Below are 27,274 nucleotides of genomic sequence, written 5' to 3' on the forward strand. Positions count from 1 at the left end.
ATGTAGTTTCTCTTGTCTTATCCTATACTATTTGTTTTTTTGTTTTGCAATGTTTTTGCACTGTTTTTGTTTTGCACTGTAAATAAAGTCCTATCCTGGCTTAGTTTAGCTTAGCTTAGTTTAAATTGCAGGGAGTAATGGATGAAGAAGCAGCAGCCACAGTGAGCTATTAGATGAAGAGCTGCAGGAGACCGGCTGAAAGGTAAATAGATCAGCATTTAGACTCCTGAGAGCCACGGCATCATAGAGCTGAATCATAAACTATGAATGAATATATGGACAGGACTGGACAGAGTCTAGAAGTTGCTAGTGTTGGTGCTGAAGTAGATAAAGTTGTGAGGTGGCTGAAGGTGACCTCTGTTGAAGACTTTGAGATAAGGTGGAGATGGCGAGGAGCAGGGTTGGACAACAGAGGGACCGACACAGTGACTTTGAGAAGGAGGGAATGATTAGCTGGGAGAAGTCTGGCAAATCATTCATTGGATGAAAGTGGTAAAATTGAGGCTTGGGAAATTGGGAGAGATAAGGAAATAGAGCCCACATTGTCTGTAGGGAAAAAGATAATGAATGGACAGATCTTCCTTACTGAGCATGTGCCCAAATTTCATCTAGAACCCTACTTTGTGTTATGCCTGACCCTATATCTAATAATTTCCTTAACGGTTACCTCAGTTGTTGAGCAACACCATGTTTTTAGACTATCCAGGTTCAAAGCACAACTCATACACACAGCCCACGTCTGTCATTTCCATTCCTTCTGATTCATGTACGAACATATGACCTAGTTATTTGGGAAGATGAAAAATGTTATGAAAGATGTGGTGAGAATAATTTCCGTTCTGTCCTGTCGGAGAAGAGCTCCGGCTAGCCTTTGTACTTCTGTAATTTCACCGTGACATGAAAAAAACATTCTATACTGTGTCGTAAACATGAGCCCGGTATGAATTATGATGACTCATTTAAAAAAAAAAAAAAAAAAAGAAGAAAGAAGAAACCATGTCACTGCTTTGTTTCCTATAATGCTGTGACCTGACCCATTAACGTCGCTCCCTTTCACCGCGGTGTGTTTTCTTTCCTCTTGACGACATGCCACACAAAAAGCACTCCATATTAAAGCTGGTTTTATCATTTTTATTTTTTATTCTCAGTTAAGTGGCTGGTCATGTTTTATTACACATACAGTAATGACGCGGGTGTTTACATTCATTCCCAGGAGCCATTCAAAAAAAAAAAAATCATGATAAAAAACAAAAACAAAACAAAACGAAAAAAACACGGCACTCTTGAGGCTCAAGCACATGCAAACAGTAGGAGGTTGGGGGAGAGGTCGTGGGTGTGGGCGGGGGACAAAAGCTGCACATCACACACGTCTGCTTTTGGAAGATGGATGCCACAGCTCAAGTGGTGATGCTGAGCTTTTCTACAACTCACTCTCCTTTTTTTTTTTCATCTTACAGAAAAACTTGCACTTTATAATGTGCCATTACAGAGTTAGTTACAGAGCACCTTTTTGAAATTGTGTGTTTTTTTTTCATAATTATAGTCAATAAGGAAAACACAGTACATTGTATTTGGTAGTCAGGAGGAAAGGCACTTGCTGCTGAGCGAGGGCTTTGTGTGAATTTAATCCACAGTATGTTTGCATAAGATAGGAACAACAGAGACAAACAAGAGGCCTAAAGTAGACTACAATAAAGCAGTGAGGAAAAACCTGAATCTGGCATCATGCTGCAGCTCCGACGCCCCGCCTCAGATTCAGTGCACTGTGACAAAATTTCGGTTAAACTCAAAGTCAAAGTTGCAGAAAACTGATTTAGAAGGTTTTAGAAATGTAACTTTTCGCCACAAAATCCATACCTGGCCCTTAGGTCCCATGAAGACAAACAGAGATCCACATTCACGACAGGACACTTAACTACAGCTGAGACACGAGGGAGGGTCGAATGGCTCTCACATTAATGTGAAAAACGTGTTAAGACGTACACGTACGTTGAGAGAGGGGCGGGGGTGCACGGAGGGAGTGACATAGACGGCGCAACGAGACAGAAAACCGCTCTTTTTTTTAAATAAAATAGAAAACCGAATCGACCCGGCCTTTTCGCCCAATCGGAAAGCGGCAATGACGGTCAAGTAAGTTGGACTTGCACCGGCCCTGACCTTCTGCTGCTCCGGGTCGGCTTCAGTTTAGCCACCGTTTGTTAGAGAAACGAAGACATCCACAGAAACTCAAGCAAAAAATAAATTATAAATACATTTATATATATATATATATATTATGTATATATAATACATATATATATATGGACAGAGAGAGGGAGAGAGAGCCATAGGAAGGTGGGGCGGGGGGGTCATTCAGGCTGCACATGTGAGCGGCTTCAGGGTCAACTTCAGCAAAACATTTCACACTGGTGATGATGACTGCACAGACTTAAGCACAACGCATGCAAAGGAAGTAGAGGGGGAAACAGATTGTGTCGCTATCTACCAGCCAAAAAAGTGGTGGAGGTGGTGGTGGTGGTGGTGGGAGGGGGGCAGTATCAGGGGGAGATCAGGGTTTTAGCAAACATTAGAGTGTTAACAGAGGCGTGGGGGGAGGCGTGTGACAAGATTTCCTCCTTTTTTCTTCCTCTTTTTTTTCCCCCTGTGATCTTGAACATCTGCCCTCGTGCTGTTGGAAGCGGTGGTAGACCTCAGCGTTTGGCTGGAGAAGCACTCCTGCTTCCCTGCGTGACAGACAAGACACACGTGATGAGTACAACAGGCCCGCCTCGGCACACAAGGACGACACTGATGTTTTTTTGGCGACAGGCCCATGGTCATTTCACCTAGCGTGCGATGAAGACATTTGCGTCATCAGACCGCTTTGATCTAGAGGACTGGCCAACACTTAGGCAAAAAGCATATCAAGTAATACATAACTATAGCCAATAACTTCTGACAGCAAAATCTCAGCCTTCACCATTAACGATGGTCATTATGAGTCATCATCCATTTCGAAAAAATTAGCTGTCTGGATTACCTGGCGCTGCTCCACCTTTAGGGAAGATCAGATGGAGCAGTTCATCAGGTTTCATTGGCTTTTTTTTTTTTTTGTTACCAGTCGCACATAATTAAGTTAAATAACGCTCCAATTTTATTTTAGTTCTTGGCGAAAAATGAGACCATGGGCTTAAGATTGAGAAATCAGTATCGTCGTTTCATTTAAGCATTCAACAGGTTTGTTAATGAGCAGTTTTCAAGCCTGTGCAGTGATTCACGGAAAATAATTTTCTTGCCAGATGAACGTTGAATAAATGATTTACAAATATGAGATGTAAGCAGTGTTGATCAGACTGTGTGTAACAAAAAAAAAAAAAAAAAAAAAATTGGTGAAAGTATTATAAAAAAAAACTAAAAAATTACTTCATATCCCATTTTTAAATATTTTTAATATAAATTACTTCTCTTACTTCTTCCCTTGGACAAAATTATAATGTTTAATGTAATGTGTGTTTGTTTTGTGGGTGGAAAACAATCATGGGATACTAACAAACATTTATTAAATGATATACTAAAATTAGTCCATTTAGTGACCGTCCAACGTGTGACGTGCTAACGACAATTTACGCTAAGCTTTAAATTGAAATGATGGCAAAACAAAAAAGAATATGTGTATGAAGCCATATTCAGAAACAATAAAACATGCTTTTTCTGTGTCAAAGTATGAAAAATGAAACAAATGTAAAAGCAAAACAGCGACAAAGAAAATCTAAAAATGAAAAAAAAAAGTTTGTCCAACTCAGCCAAAAATATCAGCAGATTAAATAAAAAAAAATAATCCCATGACTCTCTGTAGGATAAACAGTGACACATAATAAAATTACTGAATTGCGAATTGATTTAGGTATGGGATTAAAACAAATGCATGAGAAAATAAAATACAGTTAAAGTAGGACAAGTATACAAGAGAGCAAATGGGGATTAAGAGAAAGGAAATCATAACAGAAGTAAAAAGCAGATTAATCCGACTGAGTCACTACGGGATGACTCACAGCTCTTTATAAATGTTCAGAATATCGTTTATGCGGGGTGCCCCTAGATCACTTGGCATTCAAGAGGAATAAACGTTGTACTGTTGGAGCTTTGTGTTCACAGATCCTTCAAAGTGTGTTTTTTCTTTGCGGTTTTCAGGCCTTTAAGAGGCAAAAGTTCAGAGTTTTCCATTAGTTTCTTTTTTTGTCCCCAAAAGTTTTGGATCAGACATCCTGTTTGATCACAGAGCAGTCTCCGAGACTCCATTGCGCCATTTTTCCCTCCTACTCCCTCACCCAGATAAAAAAAAAAAAAAGAAGAAAAGAAAAAGAGTGTAGAAGATTCGGAAAGGCGGAAAAGATTATACAAATGAGGCAAATCTATACGGATTGCTTAAGAAGATAATCCATATTGTGGGAAGCTTTTTACTCCTCCTCACAAAATGACGGATGAAGAGCTTTTGTTCTTGTCATTTTGGATGAAATTAATTATCTGTCCGGAAAGAGGAAAAACTCAATACACAGCACTTAGATTTAAATCTCAAACTGAGAGCAGAAAATGAATGGAAATGAAGTGTGAAATGTTAATTAAAAGTTTATATGGCTTTACGCTCATTTCCATTTGGATCGCAGTGGCGCTTATGTGTGGAAGGAACGGAAGTGGTGGTGTGATGGCACTGAGTCAGCTCTAATTAACGGTATCAGATTCGAATTCGAATTCGTCCCCGAAGTCTGTCGTCCCAAGAGCTGTTTACTCGCTCGCAGCTTAGTGACAACAATTTAGCCGTGAAGAAGGGGATGCAGCCCTGGGGGAAATGTGGATTTCTTTCCTCCTTCAGTAATTGCTATACTAATCAAAGGTGCAGTTAAGAGCGACTGACTCATTAAAACTAGAAAAACCAAGCACTGCTTTTCATGACGTATGAAAACAAAATAGCTTATGAGGAGCTTCCGTGCAAAGTGGGAAGTCAAGCAGGTGTGAATACAGCCGTATGAAGTAAGTGCTGATGAACACGCGCTCGAGCTGAAAGGTTGGCCCGCTGAGTTGCGCAGCATCAGACTCAATGTCCCGAAACTTTCAACGTGGGAGTTTGAAAACTCAATTTCACGGAGTCACAGCAGGAGCACGGAGTCACAGCTTCCATCTGTGCTCAGTGCAGTTCTGGCATTTCATGTCTGGGGGCTTTTTTTATTGAGCAAAACTCTGGCTTCAACCAATTAAGTGTGAAGACTTTAAAATCTGTGCTGAACATTTAAGTGGGTCACATGTTGCCCACGAACGAACTGTTATCTCATCAGTGGCTATGTTTGTGTTTACACAGCGTCTTGCGAGCTGATGTTTGTTGGCCATTTAGCTAGCAGATGTCACAGAACTGTGCCATGTTTCCACATATTTGTGGATGAGTTTAAACCTCCTATGTAGTATCCATAAGCAACTATTTTTTGCCTAACATATTTCCTGCCAATAGCCCTGTGATTTTTCTATATTTTGTTTACCAGCTAGTTTTTAAGCTAGCTGGTAAACAGCTAACAGCTAGCTTAATGTTTGGTGCTGAGCTCTTTAGCATTCTAGCTGCTGCTAAAAACATTTTTTCTTCTCTGTTAATATAAACTTTGCAACAAACTGTACATTTATCAATTAAGCAGCTTTAAAAATGTTTCAAATCTTATTATACGACACTATTTAGACCAAAAACTTTGAATAATAACAATAACCATGTTAAAAAACTCTCTGGTCAAAAATAGACCCTACTGTCAGTTTTTGTTATTTGCCCTTTAAACTATGAAAATGAACACAATGATGCACTTAGTGGCAAGTAATAAATTACTCCAAAACACTCTAAAGAGAGAACACTATTAGACTTGAATAATAACTTTTTCAGGTGTACTGCAAGTCGAATGAGCCTGTCACCCTTAGCAAGTGATTGATGATACTGCATTACACTGTTTAGATTATACATACAGATATATTATGCGCAAGCAGCTTCTTTTTCCTTGTAAGGCAAGTAGAGTATGTTAGCCATAGCCCCTCAAAACACTTGTCAGACCTGGATCTACCATCTTCAGCATTATTATATCAGCGCTGGCGTAAAGCACGTAGCATGCATGAAGCTCAATCTTGTCTCTAAAAGCTTCTTATTATTCTGCCGCTGGCTGCCGTGGTAATCAGATTATGATGTCTTCTAAGCGTATCAATGTTGAACAAATGCGCAGTGCGTTAAAATCAAGTATCCCTCCATCACGGATCAGTTACTCACTCGGCTGCTGATCACATCACTGAGGCAGAAGAGGAAATAGGGGGCAAGAAGGTGATTAGAAAAAGAAAGAATAGTGATTTCATTTCCAGGAAAGACTCGCAGTGCGGTGAAGACACTGGGAAATAACGTAAAGTGTTTGACAAGCAGTTTTTGTTGTGTGTGTTTGTGTGTGTGTGTTTTGTTTTTACCATTTTGAAGATCCTAGTCAGGGAGCCTTTGCCGTCCCCTGCACTGGCCTTCTTGCCTTTAGACTGTGACTTCTGCTGGCCCTGGAGAGAAGGAGTCAACTATGTCAAGCCTTGGAGATGTTTGTCAAAGGATTAAGACGCGGCTGACCGTTCAGCCTCGGATTTCATTTTAAGTTCAGTTTAGTTCAGAGGGAAAGTGGCAGAGGGAAGAGAAGTAAAACACACAAGGCCCCCGTCTCCAGGCCTGTGCTCACGAGCGACGGATCGGTGTGCTCTCCCCACACCCCCAAACATTGGAGCAGCACTTGATATCGATTACGACGCAATCCAATTCTGCCCTACTTTTGCAGTATAATTGCGTTCCACTTCAGGCAAGAATTTCCCTCCAAGTGTTTGAATTATGCATGAGCTATAAAAACCTACAAAGCAGCAAACATGAAACAGATATTTTTTTCTTTTTGCTTGGAGGAGGAGAAATTCATTACACAACATGAAGCTTTTCAAAAACACAGTCAGACACGTGGTACCTTCATATTATCAGGTCATTGCGTTGGTGTTTCAGTGACAACAAATACAAAACTACCAAGCTCTTGTATGGGCCAGAATTCATTAAATTTTTGCGAACCAGATAAATGAATCAGCTGCATTTGGACACGCCTCCAGTGACTCAAGAAAAAACTTCTTGAATTGTTTAAACCAGTTTCCAGTTTGAGTTTACTCCTGTACAAAAGCTTTTAGGGACTGTGTAAAAATTACTGGAGCGTTTCCCAAACAAATCTATATATAATTTCTTAATAAGAAACTAGATTGCACCTTGGTGGAAATTGTCATAAGTAAATGTTGTCTTTTTTGAATTCATGTAGTAACGAATCCAGTACGTTTTGTTAACCCCTTCTCCCCTTGCCAGTAACCTTCGTACAGTCCCGTAGTTGAGCCTGCACCCACACCCACGGACCACCCTTCCTCACACTGTGTTATCATGAATATCCACTGTACACACATGATATGGATAAGCCAGCCTGCATTGCCACAAAATGGACATAAATGGACTGAAGTCATGAGGAAATGAGGGTGTTATCACCGATGTATGGACCGATTACAAAGGCCTAAGTGGTTGATGGTGAGTAAATGGACAAAGAGCCACAGGTGTCATGTGGTTTGAGAGGATGATCCCACTCACACCGTCGAGTTTAATTAGGCATGATACCTCCATTTTTGTTCTGTTTTGTTTTGTTTTGTTTTATTTGTCATTTTCCAGCCACCTACCAGGCCCATCTTGGCAGCTAGTCCTCTCCACTGGATGTGCGGAGAGACAAGAGACAAGGACAAGAGGCAGGGGGGCGGAGAGAGGAGACAAAGGGGAAAAAAAGAAGAATTTTGATCTTACTCAGAGCAAAGGCAGGATGGGAAGGAGAGGAGGCAGGTGGGAGAGTCCGTCCGGAGGGAGGGGAAGGAGTCACAGGGTCACAGTGGGTGAAGGAGCAGAGGAGGAGCAGATATGAGGGGGAGGGGGAGGAGGAGGAGGAGGAGGAGAGAGGAGCGAGGCGGATGCTCAAGTTGGAAAGAGCAAACATTTAGTGACATCCAGCTACAACAAAGCCACTTTCATACAACATGTATCATGTATATGTCTGTAAACTGCCTCAACTGCAAGTGTTGAATCACTCATAAGGGATGAATGAGCAACGACGCCCTGTCAGCCACAACATTAAAACCACCGACCGTCTCGTCACAGTGCAGCGTTCTGTTGGGAAACCCGGGGATTTTCATGTGCTACTTCAACTTACAGCATGTAACTACAAAAACTGGGACTGTGAACCCCACAGGACTGTGAACCCCACCAACCCTGCAAAAGTTTCTCATGACAAAGAGTCCAAGGCATGGACTCCTAAATCCCCAGATTCTAATCCGATTGATGGATGTGTGGGAACCACGCAGCAACCTCAAGAGCTCAAAAGTAATGAGACCAAAATGGAAGACCCAAAAACGGGAGACCGCTTGAGACTGGTTCAGAAATAATGCGCCAAGAGTTAATTTCTGCGGTTAATTTCTTTCTGTGAAAACTCTATATGCGTAAACATTGTTCTAGATGCTTGGATAAATTGACCATGCCAACGCTTTCTACTGATGCTCCATTTTCTATTTCCCAAAATCAAAATTTCCCCACAAGACTGTTTGCAAGAACGTAGCGCTGACGATGTATCGTAAGTAAATTGGTCCGTGAACACGAACAGAGGCCGAGGTTGAATAAAAACTTGTAACAGTATTGTATTCTCTGAATCAGAATGAAAAATAGATGTAGAGAAAACACGATCAGACGCTGATAGAACGGCGCAGGCTGGAGCCTGACATACTAGAGCCTCTTCAGGAAACCTAGCAACAAGAGCACACCATCAGAGGTCCCGTGTGCATGACCCAATGGGGGTGTACACAATATTTCACATGTGGTTTTAATGCTGTGGCTAATGTGGCGTGTTTTCTCTTAATATTTTCTATAAACACAATGATTCGTTGGGATGCATCTGGAAGGTTGGGTCTTTCCTGAACCCTTCTAATTCAGCCTCAATGCCGACTGTATGCGAGTATTCTCAGGAACACGGTGTGATTTATGGAACACGTTTAAACAGATTTCACTGCTCATGTGGGCTTGTGATCTTCAACAATGTAAAGCAGACTCACCCTAGACTTGGGAGGGGCGGGGGACACCTGCAGAAGTAGTGGCAACAGAGGGCAAAGAGGTTTTGACAGAGTTAGTCACAGGGACAGCAGATAAACATGAAAGAACAGCGCGCGCTGGCTGAGGCACTGTGAGCGAGCGTTCAAGAGGTGCAGCGCAATTCATTTTGAGGGTTACTCACGATCGTGCGGAAGAAGTGGACCACGGCGTTCTCTGCGCCGCGCTTACGTGGGGAAGTGGCGGCTTTCTGAGGGGCTGGAGAAAGAGCACCTCGGAAAGAGCCCTGCGAAGTAGAGGAAGAGTAGACCTGTGAGTCAAATGTGCACTCCCTCCCCTCGGGCCCTGCAACTCTTGAAAGGAAAACACTTGAAGGCTTTACTCCACATCTCAACCGGTGGACGATGGGCACAAATACACCAGAATTACAAAAGGATGAAAAATTACATCTGAACCTCCTGAGACCTAAGCATTTGTTTTTTAAAACAAGGCTAAGACCTTTAGGTATTTGGGATTAGTAGGACCTGAGCATCATCTTTGAACTGGAAGTAAATTAAAAAAAAAAATAGGTGAACACAGGGATTATTTCACTGTATATTACCAATGTGTGCCAAAATATAAGACAGTTTTATTTTAGTGCAAAAGCAGAATTGGAAATGATGAAATCCCAGCGTTCTCAAACGAGTACTTGTGAATTTGTTAAATTTGCATGTCTTATCAAACTATAACAGTTAATGGGCATAAATAAACAAGTGTATTGACCCTTCGTTACCAGTACATGGCAGACAAAAGTGTCTCCTCATGAGGACGACAGGTCTAAATGAGGCAGAATAAGCTGCCACAAACCTGAAACCTAATGTCCCCATATGAGGACGCCAGGTCCCAGGAGGTTAAAATAGAATTTGATTGGATAATTGCTTACCTGAAATATAAATAACATTTTTTGAAGTGGATATAAAATGAATTAATGTGAAACTTGTCCCATCACCTTCCGTGAATGATCATCATATGGTTTATGGTCACACAACGCTGCAACATGCAACACTTAAGCAACTGCTTAACAAATTAAATGAATGTATGAGTTAACAAGGCTTTTTGTGGACATACCTCTGCAGCGGACGCATAGCATGAGTGTTACTGGGCTCACCGTGAAGGACGCCGCTGGTTTCGAATGTTTTTCTACGTTTTTCACCTTCCGATCCGACGCGTTCACAGAAAGCACTCAAAAGGACTCCACTGAATTAAAGTGGGAAAGTCACACAGCTCATTCATAAGTGGATGCGACTGTGTTGAATGTGTATGTCGCATTCAGTCAGTCGGGAACACAAAAAACAAAGAAAAAAACAAACTCGCACCTCATTAACCTTTAGTGGCAAAACCTATTGCTGGGAGTCATTAACGGCCAATTAAAATGGTACAGATGAGTTGTGGGTATTTTTCACAGTCTGTGGTGTTGTCAGCGAAGAAAACAGTAATTATCGGTTTTTAAAAGAAAAAAGTGTCTCATTTAAAAAAGTAAATAAATAAATCCTCAGTTAACTCGCGCAAACAGCACAGAGATATTAAAGGTGAAAGTATCAGTCCGCACACCATTAACGAGCCGCAGCCCATGAGAGGGGAGAAAAAAACAACAACTCATTCCACCTACTCAGTAGGTTCAGTCTTTCCATCCATGTCTGTGACCCCTTTAATGTAACAGGAAAATGTGCGTGTCTTTATGTAAGTGTATGTGGGGGATGACACACATCCATTACCTCACATCAAAGACCCTTAAGGTACCCTGTAAGGGAGGGGCACTGGGACACATCACTGCCTCCACCATTACACAATATGACACACATGTAGTGCGTAATTTTGTTAAACTAGGCCACAGACAAATCATTAGATGTTAAAAAAAAAAAATAAAAAATCTGCTTGTCCTTCCCCTACTACCTGTGTAGCTACACATTGATGATGTCTTCATGCGTGGTTGTGCTTTTCTGTGTGCTTGTTTCTTTCATGCTTTTTTTTTTTGGCATGTCCATCTCTTGAGTAAATGATGGGGAAATGGAGTGGTAAATGAAAAGAAGTGGAGGAAACACAGCGGCCTCAGTGGCCACTGCGGTGCCTTTTATTTTTTCAGTGGACAGTAGAGAAAAAGGAAAGAAAAAAAATGTAAGGGATGGAAGAGGAAACAAAGAGATGAAATTATAGAGGCTGGAATTGTGCTGGTACAGTCTCAATTTCAGCCAGTTGTCCCTTTGATGTGGATGAGCCTCCGCTCTGTGTTTGTTGTCTCTGTTCCCTTCTCTTCTTCTTCTTCTTTATTTTTCCATTTGGGGATAAAAAAAAAAAAAATAGGTGAAAGACGATTACGAATACGGTCTGTATCTGCTCTCGCAAGGACAAACTATTTCACAGTTGTAAGCGTAAAATGTCAAGTGAATCTGAATTAGACAAAAAATAAATAGATAATAAATGGGGTAACTACTAAGCTCCGTGCGTGAGGTGTTGACAAGTGTTGAGCGGCTTTTTTTATTTTTTTTTTATTCACATTTGATTTATTTATTTTATCAAGCCCTGGTCAGCTATCGGGATGCCTTCTGTAAAATTTGCACTTCAATAGTGTCTTTGAAAAGAGAGCATGTTGCAATCACTGATGCCTTTTTGATGTTTGAAGAGAAATGGGTTCAGGTGAGAGAGGAAAGCACAGACAAGAAAGAGCTCATTTTCCCTAACACGCAGGCTTTTATATTATTTATATATATATATATATATTTATTTTATCTATTTTTTTTTTGTGCTGCCAGGAGTGTCTGCATGTCAAACTGTTTGCCTAGTGTTGTGACACTGTTTCCTGAGATTTGAGCCGCTGTTCGGTTCCTTCAGTCACGGTCACTGCTCACACTGTTTTTTCTCCCCCTTTTTTATTTGTAAAACGAGGAGAAAGAAAAGATTGACTGACTTTCTGGATTTCCAAAAGTGACTAGTTTGGATTTTAGCTGTTTTCTTGTCGAGAGCTGAGCTGAGAGATGAGATATATAGATATTTAATACCCCTACTGAAACACTGAACAGCAGGGCTTAAAGGCCATTGAAGTTATAGAGAGTTTTTTTGAATGCTTTTTTATTTCATTGTTGGGAGTTACTGACATTGAATATACATTTTCTCTATATAGACTTTTAGCATATCCTAGCACCAGCACTCTAAACTACCAGGTTTACACTTTATGAAATGAGTCTTGACGACTGAGTCTAAGTTGCTGTTAGCGGCAAGCAGCTAATTTCATAGCTAAAATAACAACCTACACGACCAACACTAAATTACTGACAAATTTAACTGAGTGTTTTGTGAACATAGTGGAGTTTTGGCGGAGTTTTTATCAACTGGAAAGAAGATAAACTCTTTAGCAGCTTTCTTTAGTCTTCATCTATCATAACATGCTGCTCCTGTTTCAAGACCTTTTGGTATTTCGGAGGGTCATGTGTTATGAGCTGGATAAAAAAAAAAAAAAAGAATATCACGATTCAGGACTACAAATCATTCTTGCCCCTCAAGTCAGGTCAGAGGTCACGGCCTGACCAGGAGTCCCCTCCATCACGGATGTCGCTTAATAATTCATCTGGAGCTGAGGGGATTTCATAGAGATTCACGTCTGAGAATCATAAAGTAGTTTTTTTTTTTTTTTTTTAAACTAGCTCCAGGCTCTTCACGGTGAACATCTCAGGAACCGCGTCGACGTCTCCTCTGTACCCTGCCGTCGGCGGACTGGAGGAAACATCCCTCTCTCCCACCTTGGCCCATCCATCTGTTATAGTTACAGCCTATCTGACTTCCCCTGTAATTTATACTGATGACATCCTCTCTGCTTCGCCCCGAACGATGCAGGACGCTTCGCATCCATCACCGCGCACTCCTGTTCGAGCAGAAGGCAGGAGGAGTAATAATTACGTTGAACTCTTGGGACTGTCTGTTTTTTTTTATATATATATATATAGTTGCACTCTTTTAGATTCATGAACAGAGAGAGCATGGGGGGACAATCGATCAGGCTGACAAACACGGCGCCTTGTGTAGATGCACAAACAATGGCAGTGGAGGCAGATCGTCATTCCACTCGGAAGGCAATCAGGTCTCGAGATCAAACGCCATCGTAAAAGGAGCCTTGTTAAGTAAGCTCATTTTGTCAGAGGTCGTAGATAAATAAATGAACGTAGAATTTGGGCTTTTTGGGTGCTCAAACCTAGCAGGGTTTCTATTTTAAAGAGGCTGACATGTGTAACCACGATTAACTTTTAAACGTGAACGTGGCGCCAATTATTATTTTTTTTTTCCCCTGAAAGAAGAACTTTCCAACAGTCCTTCCCTACCGTCCCGTCGTAATAATTTTCGCACCGTCTCTTGCAAATCACCGACTTAAACCTATTCGCTGAGTAACACGCAAACAGAACTCCCAAAGGAAACGCTTGAGCAATATTTGCGTTTGCATAATTTCTCGAATTTGGGAGGCCGCAAACCCCGGAGAGGCTGCGCCGTCCCCTTTCGTGTGTGACTGATAAAGCAGGCCCGCTGTTATTTCTGCCGTATCAATCATGTGCAGCTTGCATTTAAATTACATTAAAATGCATAGCTCCCCAAAATCCCAGACAGCTTTGTTTTTCGCAGAGCAATAATTTTCTCGTGCCCGCGCACCCGGGCTGTACTCACTCCCCCCCTCCCCCTCCCACGATCGAAACCAAGAGATGAATATAAACACGCATTTTTGCATCTTAAGCAGAGAGTTAAACTCACAAACGCCGTGACGTACTTTAGATACGCATTAAATGACTCTGATAATGAGGCAATGCGCCTCCGGGAAACGACAACAGTCATCTAGTGGGGAAAGAAGAATTTTGTTCTTTCTTTACGTGAACTGTTTGTAAAAAAAAAGTAGGGTTTTCCCACGTGCAGATGGACACAAACAATCAAGCCACATGTGTATTGCTCAGCTCTGATTGGACATGAAACAGCAGCTTTGGTTTCCATTTAAATCTCCCCGGTAACCTCCTGTATGTGATCTGCAAAATACATTCGTTTGTTTCAAAGGCTGCTGAGCAAAGGAAAAAAAAAAAAAAAAACACCACTTCAGAATGAGAGTAATGACAAATTAGAGTGTCTGTTACAGGTTGTTAGCAGAGCAACTGAAATGATTCATCACACTTTTATTATGTAAAAAATATATATATATATAAATATAAAACACAGAGGGTAATAAAAAGAGAGACATCAAGGCAAAAGCAATTAAAACAAAACAACCAGAGCGCTGAGGGTGTTGTTAAAGAGTTTTAATCAAGCAATCATCCAAAAAAGCTCAGAACAGGATCAGGTTAGGAACAGGTCACACAACAGATACAAACAGTTACAAGTTGAAGGCGTCACGAAGCAGCGGCGGGTCGGCACCGGCCCACCGCCCGCTTCACATACACTGTCAGACTGGGTCTAAAAGACACTTGAACCTGAGCTGAGATAACTGATGTGAGAGGGTGTCAGAGTCCCCCACCCGCCTCCCCTCCTCCCTCCCCCCCTCCCTCCCTCCCTCCCTCCCTACAAGACACTGCCGGGGTTAGAGTATCACAAAAGTTTTGGTTTTGACGGTGAGCCTGCTAAAAGTCTTACTCACACGCACAAACACACAAGTAACGGCTCCCGTGCGACCGATTCCACGCACCACCCAACAAATTAAGATTCAAATTAAGACATGAAAAAATAAGCTCCGTTCCTTATCAGTCTTTGTTTCTGCTCGAGTAGCTAACGAACATGCAAACTCAATTTTCCCTCCAATTATCGCGTCATTATCCCGGCAATTTAAATAAGTGATCAAAAAAAAGAAAAGAAAAGAAACATTAGCTTTCAAACACTGACATCCTGCTGTCTTGACTTTGTTTTTTTTTTGTTGCCGTTTTGTTTTACCCACAACTTCTAAAACCTCTCTTTCTCAATAATTTCTTTTCAAACCCCAGACTCGAGCTCAGGTCGAAAGCTATGCAATTAAGACGTTATAAAGCACGAGGGATGTGCGTGTAGATGGCTCCACACCTGCCGAGTATGAAAATAGTCACTTAAGTAAGCATGCATATTCATAATCCAACCACGGAAAAAAACCAAAACACTGACACAGTCATTCCCGTTAATACTGAAGCCTACAAGTCAAAGCATGAATTTAAAATGTCTGTGGAGGACCCGTGCACACAGACCGGCAGGGTGGACATGAGGAACTAAGCTTCAAAAATATCTGTTTCTTGTTGAATTTCATGTGGAAAAATAATGGTTTGCAGCAGAAAGTTAGTGCATGTTTGTTTGTTTTTTTTTTGTTTTTTTCCCACTAGAGGCAACGGAGGTGGGGCAGACCTGTCATATCTTGAGATGTGAGCACTCTTTGTTTGAAGGCAAATCCTCGGTGAACACATAAAATACATATTTGCACAACTTTGTTTTTAGCAAACTTGTCATTTCAGTGAGCAGCACACACGACTAAAAGGTGGAAAGAGTAAAAACAAATACTGCGGCAAACTGGCGTCTTGCTTGACGTTAAATGAAAGAGTCATAATTTGTTCTGTTGACATTTTCCCTGAACATTTCAACAGCAAAATAATAATTTCCCGTCAGCAGAACAGGCTAAAGCCAAGATTTGTGATATATGTACCGTCTCCCTCTCTTTCTCTTTATATATATATAAAATCTTTCTTTTTAATCCTGAATCTCGCACTGAACACCGTTTCATAGCTGGCATAAGGCGTGGGAGAAATGCATATTTTCACGCTGTTCAGTGACTTCTCTGCAATTATCATGCTAGAGCACCCTGATTAGCACAGGCTTCAAAACTCCACAGCTTTCATTTCAAACCCTTATGAGAATTTAAGACCGTTGTCACAGAACTGATGGGGCGTTTAAAGATCTAAAACGTCTCAGTTTCTTGTCTCTGAGAGAACTTTCAGGTGCAGACAGACTCCGCCTGCTGCGGCGTCGCTGTCAGGACCAAAGTTCGGTGCATTTGGTGCTGAAGCTGCAATGTCATCATCGCCTCCAGGGGGCATTGCGGAGAGCATAACAACCGACTTTAGGGGAGCGGAACCAGCAGGGCTCAGCAGCCCGGTGCTCGATAGCTGTGGCAACGGTGCCAAGCTGCCCATCGTGTCTGGAAGTGGATCCCGGTCTGTCGAAACTAGTGGACAGGCTGGTGCCAGGAGGACAAATGTACCCTTCCTACCACAGTCAAGACATTACTCATTAAACCTAAAAGCCCTTTCCCATTTCCTCTTCCTTCTGGCCTGTTCAGTAAGTTCTTAATATATATATGTACGGTTAGAAAGCTGGCATCTGGACAGCACAATGTCTCATAATCATTTGCCTGCAAGACAAGATAAGCATATTCTTACTTTATAGGATCCAGGCTTTTATATATCCCCAAATCAGGGAGGATAATTGGCTTTTACGCTACTATATATATATATATATCATTATTCGCTAATATACATCTTATATTTCTTTGATCATTTGTAGCATAATGTGATCTTAAACTCTGAAAGTGACTTAGCAGACTGCGGTATCGTGCAAACAGTAGTGAAGTGCCTCCCTGTGGCCAGCGTATCTCAGGCCTTTTCAAAGGCAAAACAGAGGAATCGAAGCAGCTGCATGAACCTAGCGCCTCCGCGAGATCCACCGCAATCTACCCGCGTAACACCTTAACAACGTTAAGGAGGAGTACCCGACCTGTGCCACAGCTGTTCCAGTTTAACATGTGTTCCAACGCAACAGCTGAACGGCAGCAGCAATGCCCGAAGCGTCACAACATCTGCGGATGTATTACATTTAACTGGAGAGCAATGGATGCTACAGATGTCAGTACCGGTCAAAATACGAAGTCTTTAAATGATTCAGAATCACAGCCTCATTAGGATAAAAAAACAAAATAATAATAATAATATTAAAGCAAACCCCCCACCCAAAGTCATCATCCAGTGTTGATTCATTATCAGACACTTAATATGAATCGCAGGACAACGTCTGACTCCGACTCACCACGAAAACAACAGTAAAACCGACGCAGTTCTACATGGCAAATATGTTGCGACAAATTTTACAATTAAAAAGAAGGTGGTTCTGGGATGGAACCAGCAGAAGGAACTGAAATACACGAGGAGGGTCACGCTTTTTCTCTACGCTTCCTCACCTTGCCCTTCCTCTTCTTGTCTCCTCCGAAGAAGTTTCCAATCTGATCCAGGAGGCCGGGGTTCTTCTTCCTCCGGCCCAGCCCAAAGGCGGCCTGTGCAGAGCTGCTTGCGGATGCCATGGCTGTAGTAGCAGTTGGTAGTATATTCGTACTAGTCAAGTGTGGGGATTTTTTTTTTTTTTTTTTTTTGGTCTCTCTCTTAAATGAGAGGGAGAAAAAAGACAGAGGAGGAAAAAGAGAAAACAGAGGAGAGGGAAGGAAAAAAAAAAGCTAGCCTAATCTAGGTCCTGTTCGGGGCAATCCGAGCCGCACTCTGAAGCCGCTCCGCTGTGCTCCTGGATGGTCTGCAGCTCGTCCGATTCGGAGGGTCGGTCTTTGAAGGTGTTGTCCTCTCGCCCCGGGGCATCTCGGGAGAAGAGGCGGACCAGGTGGGGGCGTGGTGTGGCGGCGTCAGGGTCAGCTGTGCTGGCGGGGAGCCAGGGCTGGCGGGGGCCCTCAGCGCCCGTGGAGTCAGTCACCGCCGGCTTCTCCGAGACGCAGCCATTGTTCTGGTTCGCATCTGCCTCACCCAGGCCTGCGCAGAAACAACAAGGGTCATCTATGGGCTCGGGCCTGCATGGCACACAACAAATCAGAGCAGCACAAAGGACCCCTTTTTTTTTTTTTTTTTTCTTTTTTTTTTGACACGACCGGGGCCCTTCCTGCTACAGTGGAAACCAGCAGAGCTAATATTTCACATTTGAAGAAGAATGAATCTCACCTGCAGAGCTCGGAAGGAAAGGCAGAACGGCATGAGCAAGAAGAAATGTAAAAATACATTTTCTTTCCTTTGTGGTCACTTCCACATTGAAACACTCATTATTTTTTTACATTACAATCTTTATTGGGTTCAACCAATTATTTTTAGCTAAAAAAAAAACATTAAGTTGCACATGCACCACCATTTATGTCGCATCTCCCCACAGCACCATGGTGAACTTTTCACTTCAGGCATGTAAAATCAACGCGGTTGATTGAAATGCGGGCCGCTCCCGAAACGTCCGCCCTGACAGCCGTCCATTAAACCGGCCGGCTCCCACAGCAGAGGACATCCAGTGCATTCCTCCCTCCACAACAATATGCACACTGTACGGGCAGAAATGGTGTAGCACTACACCGGAGAATCTGCATGCTAATAGCGGCCGAAACAGTGGCCCGTTGTCGCGGCCGCATAGTTATTACAGAGAAAACAAAGGGCCCAGTGTCACTAAAATAACTCCTATAAGTATGGATTTTCAACCCGACGCACAGTGACACTTATCTGATTTGAGCTGCGAGGCCGCTCTCGGTGGGAGCCCCGCAAGTTCCATTCATTCTGTGTAAAAAATGAAAAAGTTAAAGCTGCGATTTGCTGCAGTTTGAGGTGGAATTGCTCCTAAATGCGTGCGTGCAATGACTTTTTTTTAATCTTGTTTTCCCTCTGGCAGATTTTGCAAACTGATCACGAAGCATAAAGTCAGATGAAGAGCAGAAACAAATGTGACTTGGGTTTACTGAGGACGAGGCACCTTTATGAAAATATTTAGCTTGTTCACTTCTTTATCTCGCACATTTATCCAGAAGCGAGACCGGGGGATGGTGGTACGATTATGACGACACAGTATGTCAGTAGCCTGTTGAGCACCAGATGGATACCTCCCCCCCCACCACCACCACCATCACCGCCTTGCTTTACTCCAAAATCTCATCAGGTGCTTCCAAAAATCCCTTTTCTCTTGGCGCAGCTCTACCGCAAAATCCTAATAGGTCACGACACTGACATTTATTCACTAAAAGCATTTGAAGATTTCAAAGTCCTTTTCAAAGCCTCGTGTAATGAGACATGATGGTAAAAATGTCTTATGAAAAATGATTGAATATTGCAGCTCTCTTGATACCATTGTGGTTTTTTTTTTCCCCTGCACTCACTACTGTGTCACTACCCAGTGATCTCAAGTCATTTCCCTCTATGTGTCTAGTAATTTCATTCTAGTCAAGGTAAAATTGCTTTCTGAGAAAAAGAAGATTCTTTAGAATTCATGTTGACATGAGTCACAGTCCGAACTGAAACTAAAAACAGATGTCACCTCCGATTCAAAGGCGCTCCGTGAAGACTCTTTTAAATGTACAAATAAAATATGCAAAACCCCCTCTCAAAATGTCGTCATGTCGAGTTCAAAGACGGGTCTAGATGACTTTCAGCGCACATTTCAAATACTTTGATGGCAAAACTTTGACAGTCTGCTGGATTGCTCTCGTTCAGTTTGTCTCCCGAGTCCCTGAATCAGACCCATGCGGGTAAGGAGATTATTTCAAAAGGAGTCTCTGCAGCGATCCAATACTTTGCCATTAATCCAACAGCTTTAAAGCAATTAAGGTCTCTTAAGATCTCTGCAAGACAGTGATCAATGCCATTAACTGACCATAATACTGTACTTTCGTGAAATAGGATTTGTGACCACCATCGCAAAAGTTGAAGGATTTTTAAATAGATTGGCCTGACAATTCTTTCGCTGTGCCAAAAACTAATCCGAGAACAACCCTCTCCAAGATGCACAATTTAAGATTGCATTCTCATATTTCTCCGGGGAGTTCCTCAGCAGACAGCACGATCTGCCAGTCGTTGTCGGAGGAGGAAAAGTTAGCTTGTGATCTGGACAGCCGACGGCGAGGCTCATTAGAAAGCCTCTCTGAATCTCTGTGCTCCGTGACATATCTATAGGGACTGGAGAGGAATTAACCATTCGTTTGAGGTGTTAATATGAGAGAGAGTGGCCTGAAGTGTGACAAAATGTACCATATTTCAGTTTACGGTTTTTACATAAGACTGATTTTAATCAAGAGTGGGAACAAGGTAAAATACAAATAGCTGTTGTACATGAAGTTGTGCTAATAAGGTTCACTTATTTTTCCACGTGTCACACATGCTAGTTCTGGTCAGCACCTAATGCAAACCAGCGCCTCATTCGTTACAAGCCAAGATTTGAGAGCAAAAGCCTGATTAATTTTCCATTTTGTTTGTTTGCTTCCCCATAATGTCACAAAATAGGGAGAGGAGGAGAGGGTTAGTGCTCAGGCCTTTTGTAAATGGCTCTAAATGGACTGTGTGCGACTGACTGAAGCTTTAATGGCTCCCCCAAAGCATGCGCTCTATCGGCCAAGATGTTACTCATTCTAATTGAGATTATCGCTGCATGTTATTTTTTTCACAAAAGCACAAAGTTTTACCATCATCTTTTGTACATTATTTTATAAATTTTATAAATCCTTGGTGTAACATGCACATAAAAACAGCTGTCCGTGTTGTTTGCACACTCAGGGTGGTGGGTGTTGCCCAAGGCTCAAGGTTGGGCCCGGCTACACTTTGCCCTTACACATTCCACCCCACCTTTTTGTTTAATGCTGTTTTATAGACGTGATACAAGCTTAATTTAGCATAATACTAATTTTAACTTGATTTTCTCTGAAGTAAAACTTTAAGTGATTTATGAAAGCCGACACGAGGATAATTTTCTTGAAATCATTAAACACGTAGCTAAAATTATACTAGTAAGCAAAATATGGTGCAATTACAGTGATTTTCCCACAACTTCAGATGTTTAGATTCTTATCCATCACCCAGTACCATCTGGGAGGCGTCTAATGGGTTTTCGAATTCACTCCGTGGCACGACAACACCCCAAACACACAAGCCAGAGACATAAAGACCTATCTTCAGGGACATGAAGAAAGAACAAGGAGTCATGCAGCAGATGGTGTGTGGGTGGTCACACCAAGCATCGATTTGATTTAGGTTTGTTTTCTGTTGAACCGCGCAGAGCTGCAAAATAAACTTCATCCTCATCTCACGGTGGCACAGCCTCCTAAAATCATGGCATCATATCGTGACTAATTACGCGACTGAAATATAACTCGACGCCTCTTGTTATCAGTGGTAACAGTAAATAGGTTCCACTGTGGCTGCTATTTCATCTCAAAGAGAGGAATAAATAAAGAGAGCTGCTGTTTTTCTACACTTTAGTGGTCGGCCCATGAGTCCTCTTGAATTTCCATCATCCATCATCTATTGCTCTTTTCTCATCCCAGCAGTGCCGCCACCCGCTACCAGAATACTAATAAAATACAAATTACAGAGACAAAAACATCCCGAACTGGATCATCTTGTCCTGCATAATATTTCCCTGCTATTCAATATGCGTCATAAATAGGGTTATATGTTGACATGTAACACGTTGATCAGCTGATTAACGGGTGAGATGATTCAATTTTTACGTCCCAGAGTGTATGCTGGCTGTAACACGTGCGCGGATGATTGACAGGACTGTTTATCACTGCGAATGACTCACTGATTACTGAGCCAATATTCTGACATCTGAGGCTAATCACTCTCTAACCAACACTCATTTGTGGAAAAACAAACCTCCCAACCCATACACGTGTCCTGCTGCCCAGTGCCGAGGGATGGCGAGTATCGGAGTGACCCTAACTCTGTCGTTTTTGAGCCAAAAGAAAGACGTGTGGTATTGTTACTGTTCTGGGATTCATCAACGGTATTTAGTTTTCTGTCATTTTACTGGATCTGTCTTTTGATAAGGCCGTTTACCCGCCTGTATTATGAAGATAAGTCTGTTTTTTTGTGTCCACAGTGCACAGTACACTGTATCTGTATCTATATCTTCCAATATAAATATCTCCTCCATCATCAATTTTCTTGCGTTCTTACATTAATGGAAAAGGTATCCAGTGAGGATGCCCTGATTGGTACTGGGAGACTGGTATCTGGACTGATCCAGACATTTTTATTTTTATTTTAAAGTGATTATATCGGACACGCTTCAGCCAAGACTGACCTTTTGTAGTTTTTAGGTCGTTTTTAGGCCAAAGCTCTGTCCCTGTACGATCAAAACATCTTCTGTTTCAATGGCGGTTGATTATTGTCAAAGCTGAACTCCAACACTAAATGCTGCATTTAAAAGAAGAAGAATTAAGAATGAACAGGGAGGACATTTTGTGTATTCAAGATTAGTTCGGGACCCACGTTGGCTCAATATTAAATGACTGGAATAGGATTAGAACTTGATCGGGACATCTCTAGTATCAACAGCCCATGAAACTTCAGTTAATGTGTTACGACAAGCTGAGCCAGAGGACAAGGTGTCCTTGTTGGACAGTTTCTTGGAATGTATTTATTTATTTTTTTCAGACCAACTTCGCCATCCACAATTTATTTGTGATGGAAAGTTTGGAAACTGACAATGCTCCACCAAAGAAATGTGGAGCCAATTGAATTGTCTGGGCAGTCTTTATGGACAGAAGGCGATGGAGTCGTCCACATCATCTCCGGGCCACGGGGCTGGAAGAGTTTACAACAAAATCTCCAGACACGTCCCATAATGAAACTCAAACGTCCTTGCTAGATATACAAACCCCACACAACTGCTGTTTTTATCCCACTTTTAATCAGCCTCCTTTCAGGTGTTTCTCCTGTACAACCTGCGCTATTACATCCAGCTCTCTCAGCCCTTCCCATGAATAAAAGTGGCTCGGCAGCTAAATCCTCTGAGGCCAGAAAGTTCCTCTGGCTGGACAGCTGTGTAACACAACTCCTCAGTGTGTTGACTTTTTAGTTAGGCCCAGGCTCCGGACCTAGACAGTCAATCACAGGCCGACTTGTTTCCTTCTTGACTCAATATGCCCTTTAGTTTAATAACAACCGCACAGAGTCAGAATCGATCAACACCTTGCAGAGCCTAATAAAACCCTCAGAACACCAAACCACTATTAATTATGGCTGTCTTTGCAGCTCGGCTCGACGACTTAAAACCAATCATGTCGTAATGTTTTCGGTGTGACTGAACTCGATTTCACTCTGACAGCTCATGGTTAAGTGCCTTGCTTAGTGTTTGGGCATATTGATAGTAAAAGGAAATTAGGCGGTTTTAAGTCAAGTACAGTGTGTTTTCCCCCTGTATAGTCCTTCACTACACTAGAAACAACTCCTCCTCCTCCAGCTGCACAACCATCACGGTGAGGACATGGGTTATGCAAAAGAAGCATAACTTGTAAACAACACTAAGGGCCAATTATCCAGCAGCCTGACGCAGAGCACTGCAGAGCAAGCGTCCGCCGAGAGCCTGTTCACTTCAATTCGTTGATTCCCTTTATAAATACTGGATTTATTCATGGGTTGAGATCCCAAGATAATGACAGTATCTCAGGGCTGTCCATCACTGGTTTAGCAGCGGGGTTCTTAGACCACCTGAGAAGAAGTCACAGTCAGCATCTGATGCGTGTTTTATCAAATGTATCACTCCAGAAAGCCTGCGTTTATTAGCATGGAGAGAGTTTCCTCTAATGCAGACATTATCACAGCCCCCATAACAACTCTTGGAAGATGTCCTTACGACTAGGTGGCTTGAAATTACAGGGGAGAACTAAAGCTTTGGAAATCTCTGATTGCTGTGCCCGCAACAGCCTCGATCTCCAGCATGTTGTAGGTTCAACAGTTGGGCAAAGACACCAAAAACGGCCTGTCAGATCTTTGCTGAAACTCCACGCAAGGGGAGAAAGATCAACATCTAGAAAGGGAGGAGGTATGCAGGGAGTGGGCCTCAATATTCTCATTTTTCCTCCTCTTCCTCGGTGTGAAGAGGATGTGTGGACTGGCATCTGGGACAACAACAAGGACTGTGGTGGGACTGAAGCACGGGAAGCATTCCTCTGAAAAAGCGTCCATCGCTATGTGGCCTCGGACCAACCCTCCCACCCAGGGGCAAAAATCCCTCTGTCGCTGCATTCATGGTGGATCTGAAGCACCCACAAGCTCGGAGGAAAAAGAGACGTTCTCTGTCTCTGAAACCCCATCTGGCATTCAGGTCGTTAGTCCTCCGGAGATTTTCCTGGAGGAGATAAGAGCTGGAGCAGAACCACTCCCTTAAAGCCCAAGCCGCGTTCATGACCTCTGAACTTTAACCAGCCACTTGAAACAGGAGTGGATGTACTACCTCGAAGGTGTGTCATTAAATCCAAGATGAGCTTCAGCCAAATGAAAAGCAGAAATCACTTGGGCTTCCAGATTACATGTTATATTATATTGCGATACAGTGGGTATTTTCGTCTGTTTGCTTTGAGAGTCGCAAGTTCTATCGCACACACACACAGTGGCGTCGGAGCTGCTGTATTTATTCAAGCAAGCTCCGAATATACCAAATATAATGGAAGACGTGGCCTTTCATCACACACAGCTCCTCACATCGATTTGTTTTCTGACAAACAGCAGCAATTTTCCCTTTTATTTTTTTATATCACTCTTGTTTTCTTGATGGGAGTGGATCAAAGATTTATATGTTTCCTCTCACATCGATAGATCTATGGTTAATGTGTTTTCCCTTTGAAAGTACTAAGCTGCGTTTACATTCTCGACAGTATTAATCAAATTTTCTAGCTATTACTAACTCTGTTACTGATTGATTTGCGTCGTTTTAGGGCTGCAACTAATTATTCTTTTCAGCATTAATCAGTCTGCAGAGCATTATTTTTTTCTTTTTATAATTCACTGTTTGGCCTTTAGGATGCAAGAACTCACTCACAGTTTTCTTTCCAGATACTGAGCTTTTCTTGCTATATAAAGTTTTATCATCAAATATTTGTAAATTTTTACCCAGTAACCAGTAGTAAAAAAAAAAGTACTACAGTAGATAGAGTAATAATTCCACACAGCACACAAGGTAAAAAATATAGGTATCAATGTACAACTGAGAAAAATAAAGTGGTGGTGGCTCGTATAAACACGAAATTACAATATATTGAAGCAGCTGTGTGAATAAAGTGTAGACTTTGATGTACTATTTAAACAAATTGAATATTATTGTTCAAAACGAAGCTTAAGTCCACATTAATGCAATGGAACTGGATCAGCTGCAGTTTGGAGGCCACGGCCTATCTCAGCATTTGAGCTGCCGACCATGTGCATCCTTTTTAAGTCGTCTTCAAATTGCTACTTCCAGCCCTTAGCGGAGCAAAAGTCGTCTCAAACTGCTTTCATGAATATGTCAGTGAGTTCAGCGAGCTCCCCAGTCACCGTATCGGAGTCAGGCAGGACACCTCGGGGGTGTGTTAGGACAGGAGACTGGCAGTGAGAATCTGCAACTGAGAGAAATCTGTAGAAAAAAAAAATAAAATAACGCAATGCAACAGCCTTGTCAACATGGAGCAGAATTTCAAATGAATGTTTGCGAACATCCACCAGAAACCCAGGCTGCTTTGAGAGCAAACCACGGCACAGTAATATTACGGTGTTACCAATAAAGTGTTGGCTTGGTTTGTTGTGCGCTGTGATTTTAGGTTAATTCAAAAAGCTTACTCACGAACCTCGATTCTGAAACTGCTCGGCTGAGCCCGGCTTTTTCAACACAGTACCATATCTCTGTCATGGCAGACATGTTTGTGGAGGATGAGGTTTTCACTGGCAGCCCGTATGAATGGGTGTCTCTCGTATGACAGTGGGACAGCACACAAGAAGAATAGAGCTCAGCATGGCTCGATGCCATCAGCGTAGCGCTCAGGGACGTTTCCTCACCAACGGAGCCGTGAGTGGCCAAAACGCGTTACAGTTAAATATGGCAGTGGACATGACTCATGCCCTGGAGTCGTACGCCAGCTGGATGCTTGTGTCAAAAGCTTCAGCTGAGACACTACACTTCGATTTTGTTTCTGTATAAACACCGGCACAAGGGCCTCGTCATTTCTAAATATGCGTGCGTCTATGCACGTCTCCTGAATGGTTCGCCGTCCGAGACTTAGAGGCTATTCAGGTGCATACTGCAGAAAAACACATGCCAATAAATGCAGTGATGCGGGGCGGCTTCATTTGCCGGCGGAGGATGGATTACTGAGGTGGATTCTGATACTGCCCGGCCCTGTTCACACTGCCACTGACATCAATCTTCGCCTTTCCCCAGTCTGGACAGCTTTATAAACAGGTGCACTCACAAAGCACTGAAGAGGTAGTGACCCATTTAACACATTTGAAGTCCTCCCTTCGCTCCGAAGTGTGTTTTTGGCAAGATTCGCTGCATCGAAACTAGTTTGGAAGCCAATCACGGCCCCCCTGGGGGGGGCAAAGCCTGCATTGCAGACTTTCAGTAATGTAGGAGACATATTGTGTGCAGAATTGAAACACTAAAATTAAAATTCATAGGTCTTGTGGGGGAGGCATGTGTATGATTTCAATCATTTCTATGAAAGTATTTAGGTTTCCAAGCATGAACAGCGGTTGGAACCCTTTTGTTTTTTGTCTTTTTTTTTTTTCCTGCAACAAACTAATGTTTATTTGTGTTCTCACACGACTGGAACAGCTCTTAAACATATAAAATCTGGATTTATTTAACTCTGAACGCTTTACCTGAGGCACGTGTAATGGCTTAACTGAGATTTTTACACAATTACCTCCGCTGCTTTCACAGGTGCAAATGCGTATGACACACATTCAACACTTGAGATTCCTTTCAAAGGAAAAAAAAAAAAAAAAAAAAGGTGTGCGCTGGTTTCCCCATCTTCTAGGATTACTATGCATTACCTTTCATCTGATGACAGACTTTCTGCCTCAGCTTAGAGTGCGGCAACAGCTACGCTATATACTGTATATTTTCGTTTCGGACATGGCTGGATGATTCGTCGTAGCAGGTTTGCTTTAAAAATACCTGACCTTTAGCTGCGTCTCTGTTACTCAGTCACGCTCACAAACGACCAAATGATCTGACTGCATCCTTCTTGTTTTTCCCCTGTCTTACCGTAGATGCAGATCTCAGATTCGGCCCCAAGAGTGCTATCTTTTAGTGGGTGGTTGGGGACCACACAGCAATCAGGCTCTGCCTTGTTTAGGAGCAAAAGTGTTTCTTTCTCCCAGACAGTCCAATTTTAGCATCACCGCCACCACC

At 42.4% G+C, this 27,274-nt stretch overlaps 2 protein-coding genes across 8 annotated transcripts in view; both read right to left on the minus strand.

Moving 5' to 3' along the window:
* Nucleotides 1-1,110: 1,110 nt before the first annotated feature.
* Nucleotides 1,111-17,590, minus strand: LOC125016685 (myelin basic protein-like). 7 transcript variants are annotated; one of them, XM_047599324.1, is made up of 7 exons: nt 17,319-17,578; nt 9,315-9,416; nt 9,136-9,162; nt 7,723-7,752; nt 6,457-6,537; nt 6,269-6,287; nt 1,111-2,723 (listed from the first exon to the last, which is right to left on the minus strand). In XM_047599324.1, the coding sequence occupies exons 1-6, from the start codon at nt 17,436-17,438 to the stop codon at nt 6,285-6,287; spliced, it is 363 nt and encodes a 120-aa protein (XP_047455280.1). In that variant the 5' UTR covers nt 17,439-17,578; the 3' UTR covers nt 1,111-2,723; nt 6,269-6,284. The 7 variants fall into 7 exon arrangements, with proteins under 7 accessions (XP_047455280.1, XP_047455279.1, XP_047455284.1 ...); XM_047599323.1 differs by lacking the exon at nt 6,269-6,287 and having other exon boundaries at nt 17,319-17,585; XM_047599328.1 differs by lacking the exon at nt 7,723-7,752 and having other exon boundaries at nt 17,319-17,583.
* LOC125016684 (myelin basic protein-like) overlaps nt 17,578-27,274 on the minus strand; it is a 47,582-nt gene continuing 37,885 nt past the window's right edge. Inside the window, exon 4 of the mRNA XM_047599322.1 lies at nt 17,578-17,892. Coding sequence (XP_047455278.1) covers nt 17,594-17,892 — 299 coding nt within the window. The 3' untranslated portion in view covers nt 17,578-17,593. The remainder of the gene's footprint in view (nt 17,893-27,274) is intronic.

This window comes from Mugil cephalus, chromosome 11, assembly GCF_022458985.1.
Source record: "Mugil cephalus isolate CIBA_MC_2020 chromosome 11, CIBA_Mcephalus_1.1, whole genome shotgun sequence".
Taxonomy (NCBI): domain Eukaryota; kingdom Metazoa; phylum Chordata; class Actinopteri; order Mugiliformes; family Mugilidae; genus Mugil; species Mugil cephalus.